The 23,310-nt window shown below is 40.7% G+C and overlaps 2 protein-coding genes and 1 long non-coding RNA gene across 11 annotated transcripts in view; 2 read left to right on the forward strand and 1 right to left on the reverse strand.

The window, feature by feature from the left end:
- Nucleotides 1-1,007: 1,007 nt before the first annotated feature.
- Nucleotides 1,008-21,040, reverse strand: GSKIP (GSK3B interacting protein). 7 transcript variants are annotated; one of them, XM_081550539.1, is made up of 3 exons: nt 20,801-21,033; nt 6,976-7,234; nt 1,008-1,178 (listed from the first exon to the last, which is right to left on the reverse strand). In XM_081550539.1, the coding sequence occupies exons 2-3, from the start codon at nt 7,231-7,233 to the stop codon at nt 1,023-1,025; spliced, it is 414 nt and encodes a 137-aa protein (XP_081406665.1). In that variant the 5' UTR covers nt 7,234; nt 20,801-21,033; the 3' UTR covers nt 1,008-1,022. The 7 variants fall into 7 exon arrangements, with proteins under 7 accessions (XP_081406665.1, XP_081406664.1, XP_081406667.1 ...); XM_081550538.1 differs by lacking the exon at nt 20,801-21,033 and adding an exon at nt 20,153-20,228; XM_081550541.1 differs by lacking the exon at nt 20,801-21,033 and adding an exon at nt 13,689-13,802.
- Nucleotides 13,829-19,135, forward strand: LOC145529816 (uncharacterized). Its single transcript, XR_014071369.1, has 3 exons — nt 13,829-13,999; nt 18,167-18,231; nt 19,021-19,135. It is a non-coding gene; the product is annotated as an uncharacterized LOC145529816 (long non-coding RNA).
- ATG2B (autophagy related 2B) overlaps nt 20,354-23,310 on the forward strand; it is a 73,720-nt gene continuing 70,763 nt past the window's right edge. For all 3 annotated transcript variants that reach the window (XM_081550477.1, XM_081550479.1, XM_081550478.1), the window contains exon 1: nt 20,354-20,963. In XM_081550477.1, the coding sequence (XP_081406603.1) occupies nt 20,802-20,963 (162 nt within the window). In that variant the 5' untranslated portion in view covers nt 20,354-20,801. The remainder of the gene's footprint in view (nt 20,964-23,310) is intronic.

Here is a 23,310-nt window from a genome sequence, read left to right on the forward strand (position 1 = left end):
CCACCAACCTAACAGGGCTGTCAGGATTAAATAAGATATACCTAAGCATTTTCTGAAATGATCTCCAAAAGTGAAATTGCTTTTTTTTCTGTGATGCTAAAGCACATTTGCACAAATGGGAGTCTTTTCATTCCTTTTTTTTGATCCCCATTCCCTTTCCTTTTTATACATTTGTCTCATTGAAACTTGTTTTGATTAAATAACACTTTGAAATTCTGCAAACAATTTGGGAACAGCTTGCTGACAGCAACATTTTTTTTTTCAATTATTAAAACGAAAGTGCTGTCAATTTAAATGTAAAAATACTCTTGCAAGACCAGTACAGAACTTGGAATAAATATTGTTCATTTTTTATAAAGACCTGTTAGATGGCATATTCTAAAATTCACTAGATGCCTCATTTCTGGATTTTCAGTTTGTCCCGAATGAAATGCTGTTAAGCAGGTAAATACTTTTATTCAACCGGTCATGCTACTATAAAATATAACTCACTTTTGTTTCATTCTTACTGTTTTACATTACGGTAACAGGTAAATGAGCTAGTGCCATAGTTACAAGGGGATGGCTTCCAGAGAATTGTATAGCATATTGGTAGATTAGGAAAGAAGATTCTATTGATCAATTCTATTATGCCAGTTATCTTTTACTATTATTCCTTTTTTAAAAAAAATTTTGTTTTTAAGTATAGTTGATTTACTGTACAATCTTGTTAGTTTTAGGTGTAGAGCAGTGATCCAGTTACATACATAGATTATTACAAGATACTGAATGTAGTTCCCTGTTCCTTTCCTCTTTCAAATCAGCTTTCACACAACCACGAAGTTCAGGGGATGCTTTTACTGACATACTGTGTGGGGATGATCGCTGGAGTCGGACCTGGGTTCTGACCCTACTTTCCTGCTCACAGGTGGGCTGCTGAGCAAGTTCCACCGTCTGTCCAAGTCTCAGTTGAACATGTCATACACAAGGAGGAGCAGAAGGCAGAATTCTGAAGTGGCACGTACCAGAATCTCAGGGTTTCCCTATCCTGTCCCCTGTAACAATCGAGCTGCGTCTTTTGTGGTTTGAACAGTGGGGAAGAGAACAGTGCAGTGCTCTGACAGAAGCAGCGAACGCAGGCTCTGAGCTCCAGTGACTGCTGCTGGGCTGGGTGGGTTGTGTACAGATTGACTCTGGACCTGGAGGAAAGGTGGGAAGAGTTATCATGGGAAATGAGGTGTGTGTCTTCTCTTCACAAACATACTGCCTCTTCAAGGAACCTGGGAGCAGGTACAACTCAGCGCAGCTTGTGCTTTTGCTAGAAAGGAGTTCTTCAGCTGGTTTGAACACCATTATCTATTGCATTTCCCTTAATTAGTATACTTAAGGTAACGTAGAATATATGTAAAAGAAAATGAAAATAACCTATCTTACCACCTAGTGATGACTACTATATTAACACTGTAGAATATTTTTTATTCCATTTTTCCGTTATGTATACAATTATTTTCAACTAGTTTTAAAAGCTTATTTTTTACCTGTAGTATAACTTTCCCCAATTTTTAATGGCTGCATATTTTTCCATCAAGAGGATCTGGCATAGCTTAACCACTTTTTTAGAAACTTCTCTATTTTTCATTAGTGAAAATGACATCCTTGTTGCATACATTCTGCTGAATCATGTCCCTGTTCTAGCCTGCGAGGCTATTACCAGCATGGAAGTTATAAGCTTTGTCAAGGCTCTATTACTAGTATCTTCCAGAAAGGTTTCACCAACATAGCCTCCATGAGAAGGTAACTGTGTGTCCTTCACTAAATCTTTATTGATATAATTTAAACCTGACACATTATTAAATTATTAGGTAAAATGACTCAAATAGCTAAAACCTATTTTCCTTTCCTGAGTTACTGGTTTGGTTGAATATCTTTCAAGTGGCTACTGGACATTTGTATATTTTTCTGAGTTGATCATATATTATTTGCCCCTTATTCTCTTTTTTTTCTTTATTGATTTATAAAAGTTACTTATCTGGAGGTTCTTTTTTTCTTTTGGAAGTGAAATCAAGGCTTAATTTATCTGGTTAAAGTCTTTAAAAAATCTAAATAAAATGAAGGATTTAATAACTAGTGGAGGTTTTAATATCTGTAGTTTTATTAATGTCTTCTCTCTCTGTTGCTCTTTCATAGTAATAATCACTTCACAATGAAATGGAACAACATGGAATTAAAAAATGGAAGCTCTTGGAATCAAATATTTATCACAAAATGAACACTTTCAACTTTAAACAATCACTTTTCTCCATACTTAACTCAAAATTAGTAAACAGAATTTTATTCAAACTGTACAAATACCCTTTACGTTTAGCCTGAGATTAAGCATGAGAAAGTTCAAGCTGAAGTTAGACTTCATTGCCCAAACACTTAAGCATGTGAAAATAAAGCTGAGGATGAATATTCATTTGTCAAACATAATTTAAGCATTCCGATGAACTCTGACAATGAATGACCCAAACCAAACTTTAAACTTGCTCTGGTCTACATGATCTTCAACAGTCTAAAAGTACTATTGTTTAATCATGATTTATAAAAGTCTTCAGATGACAAATTATGAAGGTATGTCCAGATGCAGAATTTTAGTTCAACATTTGTATAGCTGCTGCTTTGACTAGTATTAAAAAAACAACTTCCCAATTCTTAATATTCAACATGTACTTGAAAAGATGTAGCAGCATGGTCTAGTTTATCTTATTATAAATATTAGTACCTGTAATAAAATATAAAATACCGAGTCTCCCTTTTTCAAATAGTAAGTCTGAATGCTTCATTCATCCTTTGGTTTCAAACCCATACAATGCGCTCATGTGACATTGCAGATTTTGCATCAAGACAGAACACTGTACATCTGTTGGGAAGGAGGGGTGCTGTGGGAATACCAAAGCACTACATCATAGAAAGTAAACGCTGAAGCAAAAATACTTTCTGAATATATACTGTACATCATGTAAACAAACATTCATAATAAGAATCAACACAGGCCAAAATATCATTTTCTAGGAAATCAGAATTTCCTTTCTTTTAAATCACACACGCTGAAGAAGCTTTTTGTTAGGAAGAGAATGGAGCCTGTTCCTGTATTTGTTTATGTGCTTAAATATCTTGGAAACAAGTAATTGTTACATTCATTTGCTAACGGTTTGTCCTCTTCGTTGGCTGGCTGTTGCAAACAGGAATACAGTACTATTTCAGTACCTGTTTTTCATGTAAATACTAGCTATGTAATATATAATCAACTCATTTTTATCAGTCCATATTAATAATATAAATAGATTCAATGAAGCAGTGAATTTAAAAATTTGTGCAGGGGAAACTAGTTGATAATTTGTTTCCAATAAGGCTAGTAGCAAGATAATTACTACAAAGTTAGTCTGAGCTAGTAGTAAACCCCTGATTTAGCGAGCTGAATCAAAGTCTGAAGTTAAGTCATTTTATTTCCTCTATTACTGTGCAAATCTAGAATTTCCTAGGTAAGAGAGAGTGCTGGCAGCCTCAAAGTCCTGTAATAAGCGAATGAAATACTGCTTAGGCTTCTGAAATGCAGAGATACTATATGAAGGAATCTGAATGTCTTAATGATGGTGTCACAGCAGTGACCTCAGGATTTCCTAAATGAATCAGAAACTAAGAAAGAGAATTCATTAGTCAATAATCAATCAAAAGCCTACATGTGAAGCAAAAAAAATGATAAAAGATACAAAATCAAAGATGCATTTTCTGCTATGACCATATGCAGCAGTTTCAAGCTGTATGTCAACCCTGTGTACCAGCAGCAGCCCCCTCTAACAGGAAAAAAGCTTAGTCATGACTGTCCCTCTCTTTTCAAAGCTTCCAGTCTTTGAAGAAGCGCATTTCCAAATGCTTCCCGGTACGCAGGGCTGAGCGTATCCAACAGGGAGTAGACTGTTTCGTGGTAGGGAGTCTGTAAATGATCGTCCACCTGGTCGAAAGCATACCCTACCACCTACGAGAAAAATGCAACAGTGAATTAAATAATCAGATTTCATCTTGGTACAGAAAGCAAAAAAAAAAACCACAAGTTTTTACATGGGTCATTCTCTAATGACATGCATTTCTCAATCAATAGTTAGAATACACACATTTTAAATATCCATACAGCCTATAATATTTAAGCAATTTATAACATAAGGAACATCACCAGCAAAATGCTCTCACCATTTTTTTCTCAAAATTTAAAAGGTTTGATTTACCCACTCTTGATCCTGAAAATACCGAGTTGAAAAAGCTATAAAAAAACAGTATTTCCTTTTCATAGCCTAAAACAAGTTTCTACTTAATTTTACATATACTGAGGGTCTTTTTATGAAGGCACTATAATAATTATATTTACTCTAATAATTATAGTACCGGGGGGCTTTTTTATTCTTATTTTAAAAAACTATTTATTTATGTATGACTGCGCCGAATCTTCATTGCTCTAAGTATGTTTCCTCTAGTTTCAGTCAGCGGGGGCTCCTCTGCAGTTGCAGTATGCAGGCTTTGCATTGCGGTGGCTTCTCTAGTTGCGGAGCACAGGCTCTAGGGCTCCTGGGCTTCAGCAGCTGGGGCACACTGGTTCAGCAGTTGTGGGACATGGGCTTAGTTGTCCCATGGCATGAGGAATCCTCCTGGATGAGGGATGCAACCTGTGTCCCCTGCATTGGCAAGTGGATTCTTAATCACTGGACCAGGAGGGCAGTCCCTATTAGTTCATACTTTTATCATTATTTATGTGATTTGGGCTTTTTTAAAAAGAATTCTGAAATTTACTTATAGTTTTAATTCTGGTTTATAATTAGTTATCTGAAATGCCACTGTCATGTCGTTACTTATCTGCTCAAGTCTGAGATAAAAGGCAATGTTATTCTGTGTGTGTGTTTTTCTGTTTGTTTTTTCCTTTAAACACAGCTAAAGCTTTTTTCCTCCAACAAGATTATAAGACCTATACCCTGGTTCACCAGCACAGTGTAGGGCAAAAATCAGGTTTTGCTGACTTCACTAAAGCTTGTGAATTCCTCACACAAACTCTTAAATTTTTATGACATCTACTCAAGCCACAGGAGATGCGTGTTTATGCTAGAAACAGAAGCAGTGCTGTTGTTTCTAATGAAAAGCAGAGGCAGACACCTAAGGGAGATGAACTGCACCACTGTGGAACCACGCTCTGTCTCAGTCCCGTCTACAGCGTCCTAAGATTTCGTTTGTTCCTCTCTTATCCCTGATATCTGTGGTCTTCCTGGGAACAGGGATCATGTCTTATCTACATGGTTTGATGTCTAATTCCCGACACAGGATAGTTACTCCATAAGTGTCAACTGAATCAGACTGAAAAAAATAAATATTTGAGTACCTATGTGCCAGGTTTTATAACTGACCCAGATCTTTGTGCAAACTTTATTCACATAACATCCCCCAAATCCTTTTCAGCTTTTGTTTTAAATCTCCAAGTTACAGATAAAGAAGCAGGGACTCAGGCTGACTGACTCACCCAAGGTCACTCAAATTCACAACGATTTCTAACTGTCATCAAAACCTTTCCTACCTCACCAGAATTAAACAGTGTCAGACAGAATTAATTTACCTAGGGTTATTTACTTATACTTTTGCTTTGCCTATTTCTATTTAAGGTCCACTTCTAAACACTGCAAGTTTTGGGTACAAATTTAGGGATTGAGGAAGGGAAGCATAAAGATTAGTTAATTCCAGGATTATTCTCAAAGCCAAGATGCAGTTGTGTGGGAAATGAGAGTCGTTACAACTCGGGTTTCAACGTAAGTGAGCCTCCACCAAGGGATACACAGAACACGTGACTCACACACATCTTAGGGAAACTGAATCCCGTGAAATAGAGAGACATTCACATGCGTGTTTAATGTATCACATGACATTCTGACTTGCTTAAACCATGTACTCTGCTAGTTCATGACCCTGTGCAGCTTTGGGAGAACTACTCTTAACGGATTTAGAGACAGAAAAGTCAGAGATTCTGACCAAGCTCGAAGGCTAATTTATTTATTTAGGATGTGCCGTGTGACTTGCAGGATCTTAGTTCCTGACCAGAGGTTGAACTTGGCTATGAAATCGCAGAGTCCTAACCACAGGACTGTGTGGGAATTCCCAGGGTTAATTAGTAAAGTTAAATAGACATTAGTAAAATTAAACTAGACATTTCTAATGCCCATTCCTTTGTTCCACAGGTTAAAAAAAAATTTTTTTTTTTTAAATAAAAAGTTGTTCTCAGGTAGTGCTTTCTATTATTCTAAAGTCAGGATTCTGGTTTAAAGGATGCAGAGAGGTCATTCTGCCTAGAAAAGCTTACATGTAATAAATGGAAATTTATTCTTGGAAATTCGGAGGCAGAGCGTTCTGCTGTGACTTAATTCTGATCTAACAGCTAGTGAATGGTGGAGTCAAGTATGATCTATCTATTTCTCTATCTATGGCTGAGCAGTTTGTGGGATCTTAGTTCCCTGACCAGGTATCAAACCTGAGTCCTCACCAGTGAAAGGGTGGAGTCTTAACCACTGGACTGCCAGGGAATTCCTTCCAGTATGTTGTTTTAGTAGAAGAGGTATTTATAGGAGGTGGAAAAAGATTCGACACAGTGACTGAAAAATTCATCCAGTGCAGAGAATGCCTAATTTTGGTAGACATGCTTAGCAAGAGATATGAAATCAGTTTATTTGGGGGCAGACAGTTACAACAAAATACTCAGAATCAAATCTGTTTTTTCTTTTGCAAAAAATCCATTCTTAGGTTGACTGAAAGACTTCAGAATTAATTAAAAAATTCCTAGGGGGAAAAAAAAAACCTTTAAAAAAAAAAATCTTGGAAGCTACTGGGTGTCAAGTTCTCACCTAAAATTCTCACTCCCTGATTCCTGAACCTTTTGGATCAAGTGGTAAAGATCTTTTTTTTTCCCTAAAGGGAAAAGGGACTTACCCTGAGCCCTGCTTCAGTGAGCTCCAGGCAGTATCTGTTCCTTTCTCTTGTTTCCACATTGATATAGGCCACATCGTCTGCACAGCGCAGGGTTTTTGAGACAAACATGGTGTTAACAGCAAAGAGAACGTCATTTACAACTGCTTCGGCTTCCAGCCTCATGTCTTTCATATCAGTTCCTTCAAAGCCATTAATCTCAGCTTCTTCTTCAAATGCTGACACACCGCTGAGCTCCATGGGATTACAGTCTGTTTCCATTCTGCAGAAAACCGGGTATGAAACGGGCTTATAAAAAGATATTCACACATTAATGTTTGATTAAAAGCAGTTGTGCCTTGCAACTGCCATTTATTAGAAAACATCATAATGAGCTAACAATTTTTAGGGAAAATATTGCCTAAAACCATTTTCAGTAGTTTTTCATAGCAAAATTACAGACACTTATAGGTTTAAAAAAAAAAAAAATCTCTTCTCCACTTCTTCCCAAAAGGTTAACCCCATATTGGTAAGAATTCAGAATATTAATTTTTAGCTATTTCAAACAATGCCAGTGTAAAAATCTAAGATATTTTAACCTATTTCTTTATAAATGTGAAGGATGTTCAGAACTGGATTGCTGAGTCAAAGTACATACTCATTTTAACCTTCAATAGATACTGCTGATTCACCGTCAAAAAAGGCTGCACAATTGATACTCCACCAACAGAGTATGAGGGACTGAGTTTTTTTCACCACAACCTTTCTGACTCTTCTTAATATTTGCCAATGTGAGAGACAACGAATGACATCTCATTGTTTGAATATGCATATGCATCTCCTTGATGAAACAACTTTTGGGGTATTTATAAGATTTTTTTAAAATTTATTTTTTTATGGGATATTTTTAGTTCCAAGATCATATAGCTGTGAAAAAACAAAACAAAACAGAAATGGTAATGAACTAAAGTTGCCTTAAGTCAGAGCTTAAGTCTTTACCTACTACAGGACACTGTCAATAGTTTCTTTTGTGACTTCTGGATTTGAGGTTTTGGAAGCACAAGCTGGAATCAAGATTGCCAGGAGAACTATCAATAACCTCAGATATGCAGATGACACCACCCTTATGGCAGAAAGTGAAGAACTAAAGAGCCTCTTGATGAAAGTGAAAGAGGACAGTGAAAAAGTTGGCTTAAAGCTCAACATTCAGAAAACTAAGATCATGGCATGGGGTCCCATCACTTCATGGCAGATAGACAGGGAAACAGTGGAAACAGTGGCTGACTTTATTTTTCTGGGCTCCAAGATCACTGCAGATGGTGACTGCAGCAATGAAATTAAAAGACGCTTACTCCTTGGAAGGAAAGTTATGGCCAACCTAGACAGCATATTAAAAAGCAGAGACATTACTTTGCCAACAAAGGTCTGTCTAGTCAAGGCTATGGTTTTTCCAGTGGTCATGTATGGATGTGAGAGTTGGACTATAAAGAAAGCTGAGTGCCGAAGAATTGATGCTTTTGAACTGTGGTGTTGGAGAAGACGCTTGAGAGTGCCGTGGATTGCAAGGAGATCCAACCAGTCCATCCTAAAGGAGATCAGTCCTGGGTGTTCATTGGAAGGACTGATGTTGAAGCTGAAACTCCAATACTTTGGCCACCTGATGCAAAGAGCTGACTCATTGGAAAAGACCCTGATGCTGGGAAAGATTGAGGGCAGGAGGAGAAGGGGATGACAGAGGATGAGATGGCTGGATGGCATCACCAACTCGATGGACATGGGTTTGGGTGGACTCAGGGAGTTGGTGATAGACAGGGAGGCCTGGCGTACTGCAGTTCATGGGGTCGCAAAGAGTCGGACGCGACTGAGCGACTGAACTGCACTGAACTAAGAAGCAACCTGTCCCATTCCATGGTTACATTTTAAAACCCTCTAAATCATCTTCTGAATTCTCATTCTCTATCTCTATAGTTAACTCTCTGATTGGTCTGGACTTTATTCTGTATAGCTTTATTTTCCAAGTGATAGCCTACTGTCCCAACACCACTTTTTTTTTTTTTTTTACTGTTTGCTTGAATTGGCTCATATATTATACTTTCAAAAATATTATTTCCTGTGTTTACTTTATCCAGTATTACTCCCAGTCTGCTTCTGTCTCTCTCTTCTGTGACTAGTGGAACAGTTGAGGACTGTTAAAAATTTGAAATATATGAATGAGAAAAGTGAACAAATGTGAGACTGCTTTGGAATGTAAAAACTGCTTTTCAGAATAAGATATAATTTCTTTTTACCAGTAGACTTTATAAAAGTAAATTAAATATTTTATTTTTCTTACATGGATTAAGCATCTGCTGTCCTAACTGTAGGACGACTCTTCAACTTGCTGTGAACATTTATTTGTACTGTTTGTCTATTACTTTACAAATTCCATCTCTTCTCCTAAAGTTACCAACTTGTGCTCTACCTGTGTGATGTTCAAAATCCTTTAAATTAGTGGTTCTCAACTGTGGCCAGAAACCCCATCTCAGAGAAACTGAATCAAAGCCTCTGGGAGATTTTTCTGGGTATTTTTTCAGAGTTTCTGTCTACTGTCAGGCGAATGCTCTGAATTACTAGCAAAACTCTTAAGGGGCTAGAGTTTCTATAACTGCAGGTCATTTGCATATAATAAAAGTCAAAACTATTTGCTAAAGACAATTTATGATAAACTATGTGAAGCTATTTCAAAAAACTACTTAGCAAATGTACAAATAATATAATCTTCCAATCCTATTTCAAGTAGTGGTATGTTGTGACTGGCCCTTTATCTTGTTTCCCAGAGCACCTGACAGAATTAATCACTAACAATACAAGTTAATTATAAATTTATCAATTATTGTTAGAGGAATTTGTCAGATAACTGAAATCTCATATTGACTTACTACATATGAAAGTGAAAATATTTGATTTTCTAAAAATCTCTCCCTTCTCTAGAAATAATCATTATATTCCTTAATATTATACTTGGTTTTACGTATAAGAAATGAGCCCATTTTATTTTTTTTACAAAGTCAGGTTTGAAGATTTTGAAATGTGCCTGTCTAACTCTAAATCTCTTAACATCCCGAATGCCAGACATCTTTATTTTGCTCAAATAATCAAGTATCTCAATTACAGACATCAGAAATAATAACTTACATGAAAAAGATGTTTACATGAGAAAGCTTGACAAGAGCCAAGCTTTTAGATTCTAATTCATTGCAACTAGGACCACAAGGACACAAAAAGCCGAAGACTCCAATCCTAGAATGTAGGAAATCCTCACAGGCCAGTAAAGCAGGTCATCAAACTGTTGCTGAGTAATTAGCACCAAGGGGGCAAAAAAAGAGAAAGACACCTTTCCCAAGACTGTGAACTTTTAGATGTTTCTCTGAAATGCTTTTGAATGATGCATAAAAGAGCAGACATATCCAGAACTTTCAATGATACATATAAATCGATAGATTTTCATACTGAAGCATTATACAAGTTAATAACATTTTAAGCTATCATTATTTTAAGGTATTACTACAATTATCTTTTGTTGGTTATGACAAGCTTTTGATTATTTATCAATATCATTTCCCCTTCCAAATAGTACACAGATTTTCCAAGGGGAATTCTAATACCTCCCTTTCCCCTATTGAGTACAGTAACCAAGAAATTTGAGTAAGATTGACCCTAATCCCATTTGAAGACTGTCCTGAACATAACACACAGAAATCTTCCCAGTCACTTTCACGCAGAATAGTTTGCAGCACCCAGCTCTGGCTGCTCCTGGTACGCACCCCAAGATGAGGGAAATCTGAGGATGCTGCTGACAATGGGACGTGAACAGGGTCAAGAGATGCACAGAGAAACGAAGCCAGAGCCCTGATGCTGCCCAGTCTTTGCACTTTTCAGTTAGTGCACCCAATAAATTCTTGTTACTTTACTGGCAACTGAAAGCATACTGAATTAGGAGCCTCCCCCAAATGAAAAGCACTCATAACCCAGCTCTTCAACAGCTTTATAGAAGAGGCTTTTAAAAAAAGAACCAAAAAACAGAACTCTGGGCTTCCCTGGTAGCTCAGTGGTAAAGCATCAGCCTGCCAATTCAAGAGACTGGGGTTTGATCCCTGATCCGGGAAGACCCCACACGCCACGGAGCAACTATGCTTGTGTGCCACAAGTACTGAGCCTGTGCTCTAGAGCCCAGGAGCCTCTACTGAGCCCACACACCTCAACTACTGAAGCCTGGACACACAGAGCCTGTGCTGCACAAGAGAAGCCACCACACTGAGAAACCCACGCACCACAACTAGAGAAGGACTGTTCGCCATAACTGAACAAAAGCCTGCTCGGCAACGACAACCCAGCACAGCCAATAAATAAATTTTTAAAAATATTTTTTAAAAAAGGAACCCTGATATTTTTGTGCCTGTTATGTAGAAAGTGCTTAGTGGAAACTTTGTAGAATGTGAGTATCAACATGTGTATTAGTTTTCTATTGCTGCTGTAACAAATTACCACAAACTTAGTGACTTAAAACACAAATTAATTGTCTTATGATTCTGGAAGTATGAAATCTAAAATCAAAGTGTTAGCAGGGCTGCAGTCATTCTGGAGCCTTCGGGGTAGAATCTGTTTCCTTGCCTTTCTAGCTTCTAGAAGTCACCTGCATTTCTTGGTCCCTTCCTCCACTTTCAGAGCACATCACTTCAGTCTCTGATCTTGTGGTCATATCTCCATTTTCTCCTGTACTCCCTTTTATAAGGACCTTTGTGATTGATTCTATTGGGCACAGCTGAACATCCAGCATATTTCCCCATCCGAGGCTTAGGGTTAAGGAAATGCAAAGTTCCTCTTGTCATAGCAAGTAATACAGTCACAGTTTCTGGGGACTAGGCTATGGACATCTCTGTGGGGGGGGTGTCATTATTCTGCCTATCATTGTCCATATACTATAAGCAGGGAAAGGAGTATACAGGTAGGCAAAGAGTCTTCATTTTCTGACTTTCCTTTTTGGAACAGTCGTAAGTTCCTTTCAAAAGGAGTACTTGTCCAGTCCACTGCCTTCTTTGGGAAGGTTCCTTACTCACAGGTTTCATGATCTGTATTCTGTTAACTCCAGCACCACAATCACACAGAAATGTACTGGGGATGCCTGTTTTACCTAAAGGCAACATCTCGAGGCTGGCAAGGGGTTTATGAATTGTCCTGAATCAGGAGCTCTGTTCAGCAACCTGATTTGCACGGTGACTGGCTCATCCAACCAGATCCTCTCTAGAGGAGTGAACAGAGCCAGGTATCACAGACTCAGTGTGTGAAGACAGGGGCCACGGACGCGCAGCTGGGAGCCTTACGGATGGCGCACGAGAGAAGAGGTTTCTACATTTTGATTATGTATCCTAGCAACTAAAAGCATTTTGAGCGGGTACCTCCTTATATGTATATTTATTTATATATACTACCACAATTAGCCTATCAAAACATAGAAATATGAATTTAAAGAGAAGGTAAAAATATGAATATAAACTCATTTTCTTCTTGTTTCTCAGTGGATTATCTTGTGTACCTGACTGTGGAGGCCTACACCACTGAGGATGGGGACACGTATGCCTATGTTGGTGAAGAGACGATGACTAGAATTACTACTGAAATATTAGAGATGCTGTCGGGTTACCAGGATGGTGGATTTATCGATGTGAGTCCTGTAAAAAATCCCCGATTTCTCTTTCTGTAGGCAAAACAACTTCTCATCGTCTTAAGAAATTCTAGCTGAGAATTTCTCTAGTTGAACCAGTAGAACCCTGTGCAGTTCTGTGCAAAGCAAAACTCCGTGCAAAGCACAGGAGAGTTCTTTACCTGTGCTGTCCAGCGCAGTAGCTACTAAGCATATGTAGCGTCTACTCACTTGAAGTCCTGCTAGAGTGACTGAGGAACTGCATCTCGGATTTTATTTAATTTTCATTCATTTAAATTAAAAAAGCTAGTGGCTACTGTATCAGATAGCACAGGACTAGACCTCTGTGAATACTTATGGCCAATATAATGAATTTGTTGTTGTTCAGTTGCTAGGTCCTGTCTGATTCTCTGACCCCATGGACTGCAGCATGCCAGGCTCCTCTGTCCACCATCTCCCGGAATTTGCTCAGATTCATGTCTATTAAGTTGGTGATGCTATCTAACAATCTCATCCTCTGTTGTCCCCTTCTCCTCCGCCTTCAATCTTTCTCAGCATCAGCGTCTTTTCCAATGAGTCAGCTCTTTGCATCAGGTGGCCAAAGTATTGGAGCTTCAGTATCAGTCCTCCCAATGACTATTCAGGGTTGATTTCCTTTAGGATTGACATTGTTGAAAAAAATCAATAGACATAAGGTACTAAATTCAGCTTATTTTATATATGAGTAGCAAGATTTGGAAACAAGCATGTTAGAAAATCTATCTTAGCTATTCTATGGAGGGAAATTAACCACCAGCGTTTCAAATGGTAAAAACTAATGAATTACTTCTAGTTTTTATGCTTCTCAATTTAGACTCTATGTATCCAGCATTTTTCTAAGCCTTAGAAGATTAATTAAATACGTTTACTGGTAGTTTACAGCCTCACTTGGGATATATGACAAGCACATCAAATATGTACACAAATATTAATGCCATACACATGCAACATAATTATAACATAAAAAATGTATAATTAGAGAACACAATGATATGCCTTGGTCCGGCTACAAACTTACCACTAAACATATATAAACTTGGGCTGGCCATACAACCTCAAAGGGCTCATGGTTTTCTCATTTATAGAACAAGGGGGAATGAACAAGAAATTCTTGACTCTTCTTGAGAGCTCTGACATTCCATGATTTACATAATTGTTAGTTACTATGGAGCTTGACTCACGAAAGAGGTCCATCAAAACTGGGCTTGAATGAGCACAGATGAAAAGATATTAATAAGGAGAGAAGACTTGAGAATTGTGGAGGATTCTTCAGAGGGAACAACGCATAACCAAAGTCCAGGCAGTGCCAGGAACTGTAAGGAAACTAAGGTAGTCTACAAGGAAAATGCTAAGAAAGTAGTAAATGTGAATGGCTCAATTTGAGAGGGAGCTAATACCTAGACAACAGAATTTGATTCTGATATAATCGGCTGTTTTAAGCTCTTGAGAATGGGAAGAGTGGGGTCTTCATATTTAAAGTAGGTTTCCTGTAAGCAGCATATAGTTTGGTCCTGCTTTTTCAATCTGATAATTTTACTTTTAATTGGAGTGTTTAGGCCATTTATGTTTAATATGATTACTATGACTATGATTATATGATTGATGTGGTTACTATCTATCTTGCTGTTCTCTATCTGTCCCACCTGTACCTTATTTCCTTTTCCTTATTTTTCTACTTCTGAACTGACCACTTTTTAGGATTCTATTTTAAACCTACTGATGGCTTTTAAGTCGGAATGTTTTTGGTGGTTGCTTTAGAGTTTACAGTATACATCTTTAACTTATAATATCTTCAACTGTTCTTTTTTTTGTTTAGAATTAACTTTAGTTTCTATTAAAAAAAACTTTATTTAATTTTTGTCTGCTCATTTCTTCCTCTTTTTTCCTCTTTGTGTTTCACTTTGAATAGTTTCTATTGCTATGTGTTCAAGTTCTTTTCTAATCTTTTTTTTTTGGCAGTATCTAATCTCTTCTACTTGGGTTCTTTTTAAAAAACAACATAATTTCCATGTCTCTACTTAATTTGTTCAATCTTTTCTCTAGTTGTTTTTCTTTTTTGAACATATGGAATAATTGTAATAAATGTTTTAATGTCATGGATTAGTTTCAACTGGGTTAGTTTCAACTAATAGTTTTTCTATGGGTTGTATACTGCTCTTTACATGCCTAATATTTTTTGATTGGATGCCAGACTTCACGGATTTTACCTTGTATTTGCTGGATATATTTTTTGATTCCTATAAATATTATTGAACACTGCTCTGGGATGCAGTTATCAGTGAAAGCTTGATCCTTTCAGGTCCTGCTTTTAGGCTTTTTAAAGCAGCAGCAAAACTGATTTCCTCTCTGGTTAATTTTTTCCCCACTGTGGAGGTAAAACCTTTTTGGGTACTCTACCTGATGGCCTATGAATTGTGAGCTTTTTTCTCATTCTGACTGAGAGGAACTGGAACTAGCGCTAGTGCTGTCTGAGCTCTGAAAATCCCTCTAATCCTTTTGGGTAGCTTCTTCACACCTATGTGTTGGTCAGTGTGTTTAGCTGCAGACTGGAGGGGATCCTCTGTACATATCCATGGCGCTCACTAAGAAGCTCTCTACCGTCTAGTACTCTTTCCCAGCTGCCTGGCCTTCCTGGACTCCTAGCTTCATATCCTCAATTGAGGCAGACTCCTGGGTTCTACCTGGGCTTCTCCTCTCAAGGCCATGCTTAGAAATTCTCTCCAGGCATCACTGTCCTTTGCTGCTTAACATCCAAAGTCTTAAAACCATTGTTTCTCGTATTTTTGCCCACTGTTTTGATTCAGGTGGAAGGATAAATCTGGTGCCTGTTACTCTTTCTTAGCCAGGTGTGGAAATCCTGTTACCCAGTTTTGAGCTAATTTTGCAATCTTATTTTTAAAATTTTATTTATTTATTTGGCTGTGCTGGGTTTTAGTTGCGACATGCAAACCCTAATTGTGGCATGTGAGATCTAGTTTCCTGACCAGGGATTGAACCCAGGCCCCCTGCGTCAAGAGCTCGGAGTCTTAGCCACTGGACTTCCAGGGAAGTCCCTGCAGTCTTATTTCATCAGTTCTTCTTTCATTGATTTTGGTCTCTATTATACGACTTTGAATCAACTTTACCATCTTGCTTGTTCTTTCATCAATGAGTTAATTACATTTTTGACACAGCTTACTGTATGTTTGTATAAGACCTATACTTTTTTACTTAAAAAACTGTATTTTAACACCGCTTTAAGGCTTTTTAATCCTTCCAAATTCAGCTCTGACACATGTATTTTAGGATTCTCTATCTGATCTTAAGGTAGAGTTAATCACTATATCCTGCTTCCTTAGAATGTGTTTTGATACTTCTGTACATATCATACTTCATGGCAAATGGAGGTCTGTGTATGACTATCATGAGCACAGTGTATGGGCATAAAGCAGGTCTTCACTGAATACTTTCTGAATGAATAAACCAAAGAAAAAGTACTTTCTGCCTTTTAAGTTGTAGTACTTAGTTAGCTCCGTGACATGGGGCAAAGAGCTACAGGATAAACATAGTAGATACTTCTGGAAATACATACCACTCTTAAAGTAACAATATTATGAAGTTTGATGCAAAATTGCCTAAAATTTTAAAGCAAATGGCAGTTTCAAGCCGTGTCCTCTTTAGGTTGGGCTTCCCTGGTGGCTCAGCGTAATGAATCTGCCTGCCAATGCAGGAGACACGGGTCAATCCCTGGGTCAGGAAGATCCCTGGAGAAGGCAATGGCAACCTTCTCCAGGATTCTTGCCTGAGAAATCCCATGGAGAGAGGAGCTTGGCGGGCTACAGTCCATGGGGTTGCAAAGAGTCGGACACCACTTAGCAACTAAACAATAAAAACAAAGCTAGTTTAACCTTTATTTTCCATAACACATAAAATTTAATGTTTTCAAGAGCTCTGAGATGTTTGACGTTAAAAAAATTAAACCGGTATCACCTGCAGCATTACAAACATACAGTATTTGTAATTTAGATAAAAACTGCTAATTTTTCCATTTATACACTCATTTATAAAATTACTCTGCACCCTACTTTCAACAAAGACACACATACACAACCCAGTAATAATAAAAACTCAAGCCAAGAGAACTGTATTGTGCTTCAGTTGATTAAGGAAGAAGCTGAGGGAGAAGAAATACATAGTGTTCATTTGAGAAGGTTTTGTTTCTCAAGATTTAATTAGGCAGCTCATGAATCAGGCAGAATTCCATATGGCAATGAGGAGTATACTCCTGGAGAATTATTTTTAAACTGTAAATAAGCAACCGAACTACAACCCTGTAAACAACCTTTCCTTCAAAACCAGAAACTGTAAATGAGATTCCTAAGAAAAGACTAAAAAATCAATGCTTAACCACTCAAACCAAGGTAACACTGGGAACTAGTTTTTTGTTTCTATATAACCCTCTAGGTTATATAGAGGATTGGTACTATATTTAATATAAGGTACATTCTAACTAAAAGAGATATGCTGCTGCTGCTGCTAAGTCGCTTCAGTCATGTCCGACTCTGTGCGACCCCACAGACCGCAGCCCACCAGGCTCCGCCGTCCCTGGGATTCTCCAGGCAAGAACACTGGAGTGGGTTGCCATTTCATTCTCCAATGCATGAGAGCAAAAAGTGAGAGTGAAGTCGCTCAGTCGTGTCCGACTCTTAGCGACCACGTGGACTGCAGCCTACCGGGCTCCTCTGTCCATGGGATTTTCCAGGCAAGAGTACTGGAGTGGGGTGCCATTGCCTTCTCCTAAAAGAGATATAGACATACCTAAAGAGATAGAGAAATAGAAAACCTCTTTGTTTTCCATTTAAAATCTGGCTCTCTACTAGACTCTGAGCAATATTCTGTTGCCAGCACCTTCAAAAATTGGAATACCTTACGGGTGATTTTAATCTGGTAGATTGCATCACCTTGCATAAAGTTTCCACATGATTCCTTATAACATCATACGTAAATTATTTAGGAACCAGGTCTTACTTCATCTGTTGGTATAATTTTGGTGTTGTATTAGTAGTTTGGGGAGAATTCATGAAACTAGTTATCAAGATATCTAAGACCAAGATATCAAGATCACAAAGTTCTTTATTCTCTACTTCTTAATTCAGTAGACTTTGTTGTGTTTCATCACAAACTTACAGCATCAAAGAGCCAGCAAAAGACTACAGAGTTTTCCTTGATGGCAAAAGAATGGGCCTGCTGCTGCTGCTGCTGCTAAGTCACTTCAGTCGTGTCCGACTCTGTGCGACCCCATAGACAGCAGCCCACCAGGCTCCCCCATCCCTGGAAAGCACACTGGTTCTAAAATGAAAAGACGGCTGTGGAAGGGGAACCAGAGCTTTCCCCAACTGCCAACATTTCTGGGCTCCATTAGTATTTCTAAGGCAATTGTGAAAGTTATCGATGTGTAAATAAAATCTTAAACCAGTAGTCTTAATTCACTAATCTTTTTTTTTTTTCTTTCCACAGTTGGCGTTTATTAATGAAACCAGGGTCCTTTTAACTTACAGACAGGACAAACCAACAAAGTGATGGCAAGTTTACAATCATTTACTAAAGCTTACTGAAAGGGGCCTTGAGGAACCATCCCAGCTTTTAAGCTCTCTTCTGATGAAGTGATAGACTCTGAAATACCAAATAATTTAAGCAAAACCAGGCCGCTAAGAGAATTTATAACTTATTAAACTTTTTACACTCTGAAAACTAGAACTTCTTAGTGACAACCCCCATAAGACTTTCCAGTAAGTTTATTACAATTAGTTTCTTCTGATAGGTTATAAGACAAACATCCAGTTTGCTTGAGTTTTTTAAATATTTATTTATTTGGCTGCACTGGGTCTTAGTTGCCATGCATAGGACCTTAGTTCCCTGACCAGGGACTGAACCCAGTCCTCCTGTACCCGGACGGAGCAAGGAATCTTAACCACTGAACCACCAGGGATGTCCCCAGTCTGCTTGAGTTTTAAAAGGATATTTCATTTACCCCACCTGAATAACCAATAAAGACAACCTGGCAAAGGGAAAGAAGGGTTTAATTTACTATTCTTGATTAAACTGCATGTATCAAGCCTGGTTTCTTAATTCATACATTCATTCTTACATGCTCACCTTACTTCCTCCAGTTCTTCCTTGGGTCTGTGCTCGTGACTACACATTTTTCCTTGTTATTCCTGATTTAAATCAAAATAATGGGTATCTTCCCATTATTTTGGCTCAGTGGTCAAGAACCCGCCTGCCAACGTGGGTTCGATCTCTGGGTCGGGAAGATCTGGAGGAGATGGCAACCCACTCTACTATTCTTACCTGGAAAATCCCATGGACAGGGAAGCCTGGCGTGCTGCAGTCCGTGGGGTAGCAAAAGAGTCGGACGCGACTGAGCGATTAAACAACAATCGGGACCCTCCGGATATCGTTTAAGCATCCTAACAATCTCTGAAGGTAAGATATTACTAATATGCTTAAGAAGAGGGCGTCAGAGGATGAGAGGGTGGATGGCATCACCGATGCAATGGACATGAACTTGGGCAAACTTCGGGAGATGGTGAGGGACAAGGAGGCTTGGCGTGCTTCAGTCCATGGGGTCGCAAAGAGTCGGACACGACTGGACGACTGAACAACAACAACAATATGCTTAAAGTTGGCAAGGACTCAGACAGGGCGGGCGGTAGCCGGTTCAAGGGGCCTCCTGAACAAACGCCGGGCTAACAAGCGCCGGGTACAGGATTCTAACCCGGGACACCTGGCTTCCGGGCCACCGAACACCGACCGACACCACACGCAGGCCTCCTCGGGGTGGACCAAGTTGGGAGACGGCTCCGCCTCTGCAGGAGTTGCCTCCTAAAAGGCAGGAACACGATTGCGCAGATTGCCAGACCAGCACAAGTACTTTTGCCCAGGTCTCCGCGGGGTCGGAAGGCTTTGGCATCGATCCGAGAAAGCGGTTCTGCTCACAAACGCCTCGGAAACTCAAGTTTTCGGGTGTGTGCTGGCGCAGCACACACCAAGGGATGAATAAAGCGCTTTGGAAACTGCAAGCCACCAGACAAGAAGGTAGAGACGAGGAAGCTTTGGACAACAATACCTGGACGAGGCGGGCGACGAATAACTTGCTGACAACGGGCACCGGTCAATAACTGGGGGTGGGGTTGAGAAGTGGCGGGGGGGGGGAGGGATGCTCCCGAGAGGCTGCAGTCCTTCCCCGGGGAACCGGCGGTGCCCCGAGCGCCCGTTTCCTGGGTCCGAGTCTAAGGTGAGTGGGAACGGCCCAGGCCAGAGCCGCCCCCAGAGCCCCCTCAGCCCGGGCACGAGGCCCCCTTCTGCAAGCCGTCCCCTCAAGGCCTGGTCCTCCGCGCCGCGTCCCCCTCAGAAGGCCCTCGGCTCATCCCCGAAGCCCTCCCGGTCGGTCGGCCGGCCGCCACACGCCCACCGCCCGCCGCCGGCCCCAAGCCCGCTCACCTGCGCGCCCCGAGTCCTCCGTCTCCTCCCTCCCCGGGCGTCGGGAACCGACCCGCGGCCCCGCCCCCTCGGAGCCGGAACTGCTCCCTTCCGGGCCCTTTTCCCCGCCTCTCCGCCCCCCAGTGTGGCGTCACTTCCGCCTGTGCCCGGCGGCGCGCCGGCTGTCTGGGTCTCGCGCACGCGCCGCGCCGGGAGCGTCCCAGAGCCGGGAGCGCGCGCCCCGCGGATGACAACAAATTCGTCGCGCGGCCGCGGTGGAGGTGTCCGCCTCTCCGTGGCCTCAGGCCCTGCCGTCTCCCCGAGTGCTCCGTTGTACCCTCTCTCCAGTGCCGACTAGGACCCTCCTCGGACACCCCCCGGGCTTGGGGCTAACGGGGACTCCTCCGCGACTTGTCCCGGCCAGGCCTAGCGCGAGCGGCGCCGCACAGGCGATGGGGTCGCCCTGAGGGACGCCCGGCGCCGACCGGGCATGGAGGGGCCTCCCCGGGCTTAGGCTTCGCCGAGGCCTGGGCAGGCCGGCCCCGGGACCCGAGACGCCGCCGCCGCCGCCGCCGCCGCTGCCCCCGCCGCGGCCTGGAGCCGGAGCCTGGCCGGAGCCCCCAGGCCGGAGCCGCCCGCAGCCCTGCCGGCCCAGCTGCCAGCCCTCACCATGCCTTGGCCGTTTTCGGAGTCCATCAAGAAGAGGGCCTGTCGGTACCTCCTGCAGAGGTACCTGGGCCACTTCCTGCAGGAGAAGCTGAGCCTGGAGCAGCTCAGCCTGGACCTGTACCAGGGCACCGGGTCCCTCGCTCAGGTCCCCTTGGACAAATGGGTAAGAGGTGCTGGCGGCCAGCCGGGGTGGAGGGAGGGGAACACAGTCTCCTCCTCAGGGCTATCTGAACGAGTGTCATCGAGGACGGGTGACGTTCCGTCCCTCCCTGGGGGTTGTTTGGCTCCAGGTAGGGTAGGACTCCGAGAAATATGTTAACAAGTGTCGTTCAGTCCGTTTCTAGCAAGTTTGCCCTTCCAAATCACGTGTTCCAGAAACTTAGCAGAGGTAATGGAGTCCACACTGGGGTAATCAGTGGAATCCGTGGTTTGGGGTGGGGGTCTGTGAAGCTGGCTGAAAGGAGTCCTTGGAAGGAAGTGACCCGTGCTCTGCTGCCCTTTAGGTTAGGGGGATCTCGGGGTTGTGTGCAGACAAGTCGTATTTCGTGGGATGACACTCCTCGGAAAGACCGAGGGTGGGGAGGACCTGCGGGGATGTCAGAATGACTGGGTATTCCTTCATTTATTTGGGGTTGGTCCCTTTCACCCCGCGGCCTCAGTCCAGCGTCTGGCATTTAGAAGAAAGTTAGGTCTCCTCTGCCGGTTTGTTTGCTTTCGATCCTGTAAAGGCCAATCGTTGGAGGGTCGTGTGGCCCTAATAGGGGTGTTTGGTTGTGCCTGTTTGCTTCACTGTGACAGATCGTAAAAGCGGGTGTTGCAAAAGCGCTGAAGCTGCACTCTTAAAAACCTGTCTTCTGCTTGTCATCCAGAGGTTGTGAATTGACTCATACTAACAGGTGCTTCATGTATCCTTGTACCTGCATCCCTGTGTTCTCAGCGCATAGTATTTTACTTCATGTGTATTTCAGCTTTAAGTTTGGCAAGAATGAAGCGGCTCACCCATGTTCCCCAACTCTTTATTTGTTCCACTAGAGTTTGCTGCTCACAGTTTGAATGGGTTTTACTGTTCTGAAGTATCACTGTTCTGTTACTATTCTAAAAGCTTTCCAACACGGTTTACATTAAGGAAATCATCAACATAGGTGACTTTGCTGTGGTAATTGGGCAAAAGAAAAGGAAACTTTTTTTTTTAGTGTAAGTTGTGTAAAAAGCTCAAGTGTTTTGTTTTTTCCTTTTATGTAAAAGCATTTTAACAGAGGAATGATTTCCTTAGTCATAGAAACCCAAAAAACTCACATTATGGTAACACCTTATTATGACTGTTGAATGAATTTGTACGGTATAAATAAGCACATAATTTTATCAGCAAGTGGATGACCTCAACTAGGAATAAGAATAGTGGGAAGAATCCTGGCTTGAGTAACAGAAGGACCAAGTCCTCCTCCCACCCTCCCAGGCTAGCCCATGCTGCCACAGTTATCACAGTGACAGTGGATATAGTAATTCACCTGAGTTCAGTAAATATTAATGGAGTATCCTCTCCATGCCAGGAACTGTGTCAGGGAACTCCATTGCCGTAATTCTTACCAAAAGATAGGGATTCTGATGGGTATTTTAAAATTCATTGACCTGTAAGTCTGGCCTTTTGGTGCAGTTATGACTAGGCTATCTTGAAGAAGGAGGGTTGGACATTTATTAACAGTCTTCTTTCGGTCAAATGACTTTGCTGCATTATTTTTTGATTTTCACTGTTCATTTATTTATTGAAGTATAGTTGATTTACAATGTTGTATGTATGCATTATTCTTTAATGACTTTTCATGTTAACCCTATAAGGTGGGTATTCATATTTCCATTTTACAGATGGAGTTAAATAATTTGCCTGAGATTATTATATCACACATATAGCAAGTGGCATAGTGAGAATTCAAGTCTAATTCCTGAGCCTGTTATTTCTTCATTAATCACATGGCTTCAAGCCAAGGAAGGAGCAGTTAATGTAATTGAACATTTATTTCAGGCAAACACTATCTGGGCACTCTCATTTGTGAGGTTTTATTTAATCCTCATAGGAAAATCATAGGTGGTAATATTTGAATTTTGCAAGTTGACTTTAGGATCATTAGAAGAATAACTTACTGTTGGACTTGATCCAAAGGTTATGTTTTATTCTGCTTCTTGAAGGTGAAGAATATGCCCAGCCAAAATGATAATGTCGAATAAAGTATCCAGTAAACATTGGCTGTTGCTGATTTCTTTAATTATAGTGTGCTGTGTTAATGACTAAGATAAATCTTGGTGTGACGTTTAGATATAACTATTTAAACTTCTGATTCCAAATTCATTTACTTCTGACATTTGATTTTAATTACTTTCATGATTAAAAAAAAGATACCTCACAGAGATTCCTAGATCCAAATGGGAGAATACTGTCACCGACAGTGTTCTGAGGTTTCAATTCTTAACTGTCAGTTATGCACAAGATTGTGTTGAAATCACTTTTGACATTC

The sequence above is a fragment of the Giraffa tippelskirchi genome, chromosome 12 (genome assembly GCF_054371585.1).
Source record: "Giraffa tippelskirchi isolate mGirTip1 chromosome 12, T2T-mGirTip1v1.2.pri, whole genome shotgun sequence".
NCBI lineage: Eukaryota > Metazoa > Chordata > Mammalia > Artiodactyla > Giraffidae > Giraffa > Giraffa tippelskirchi.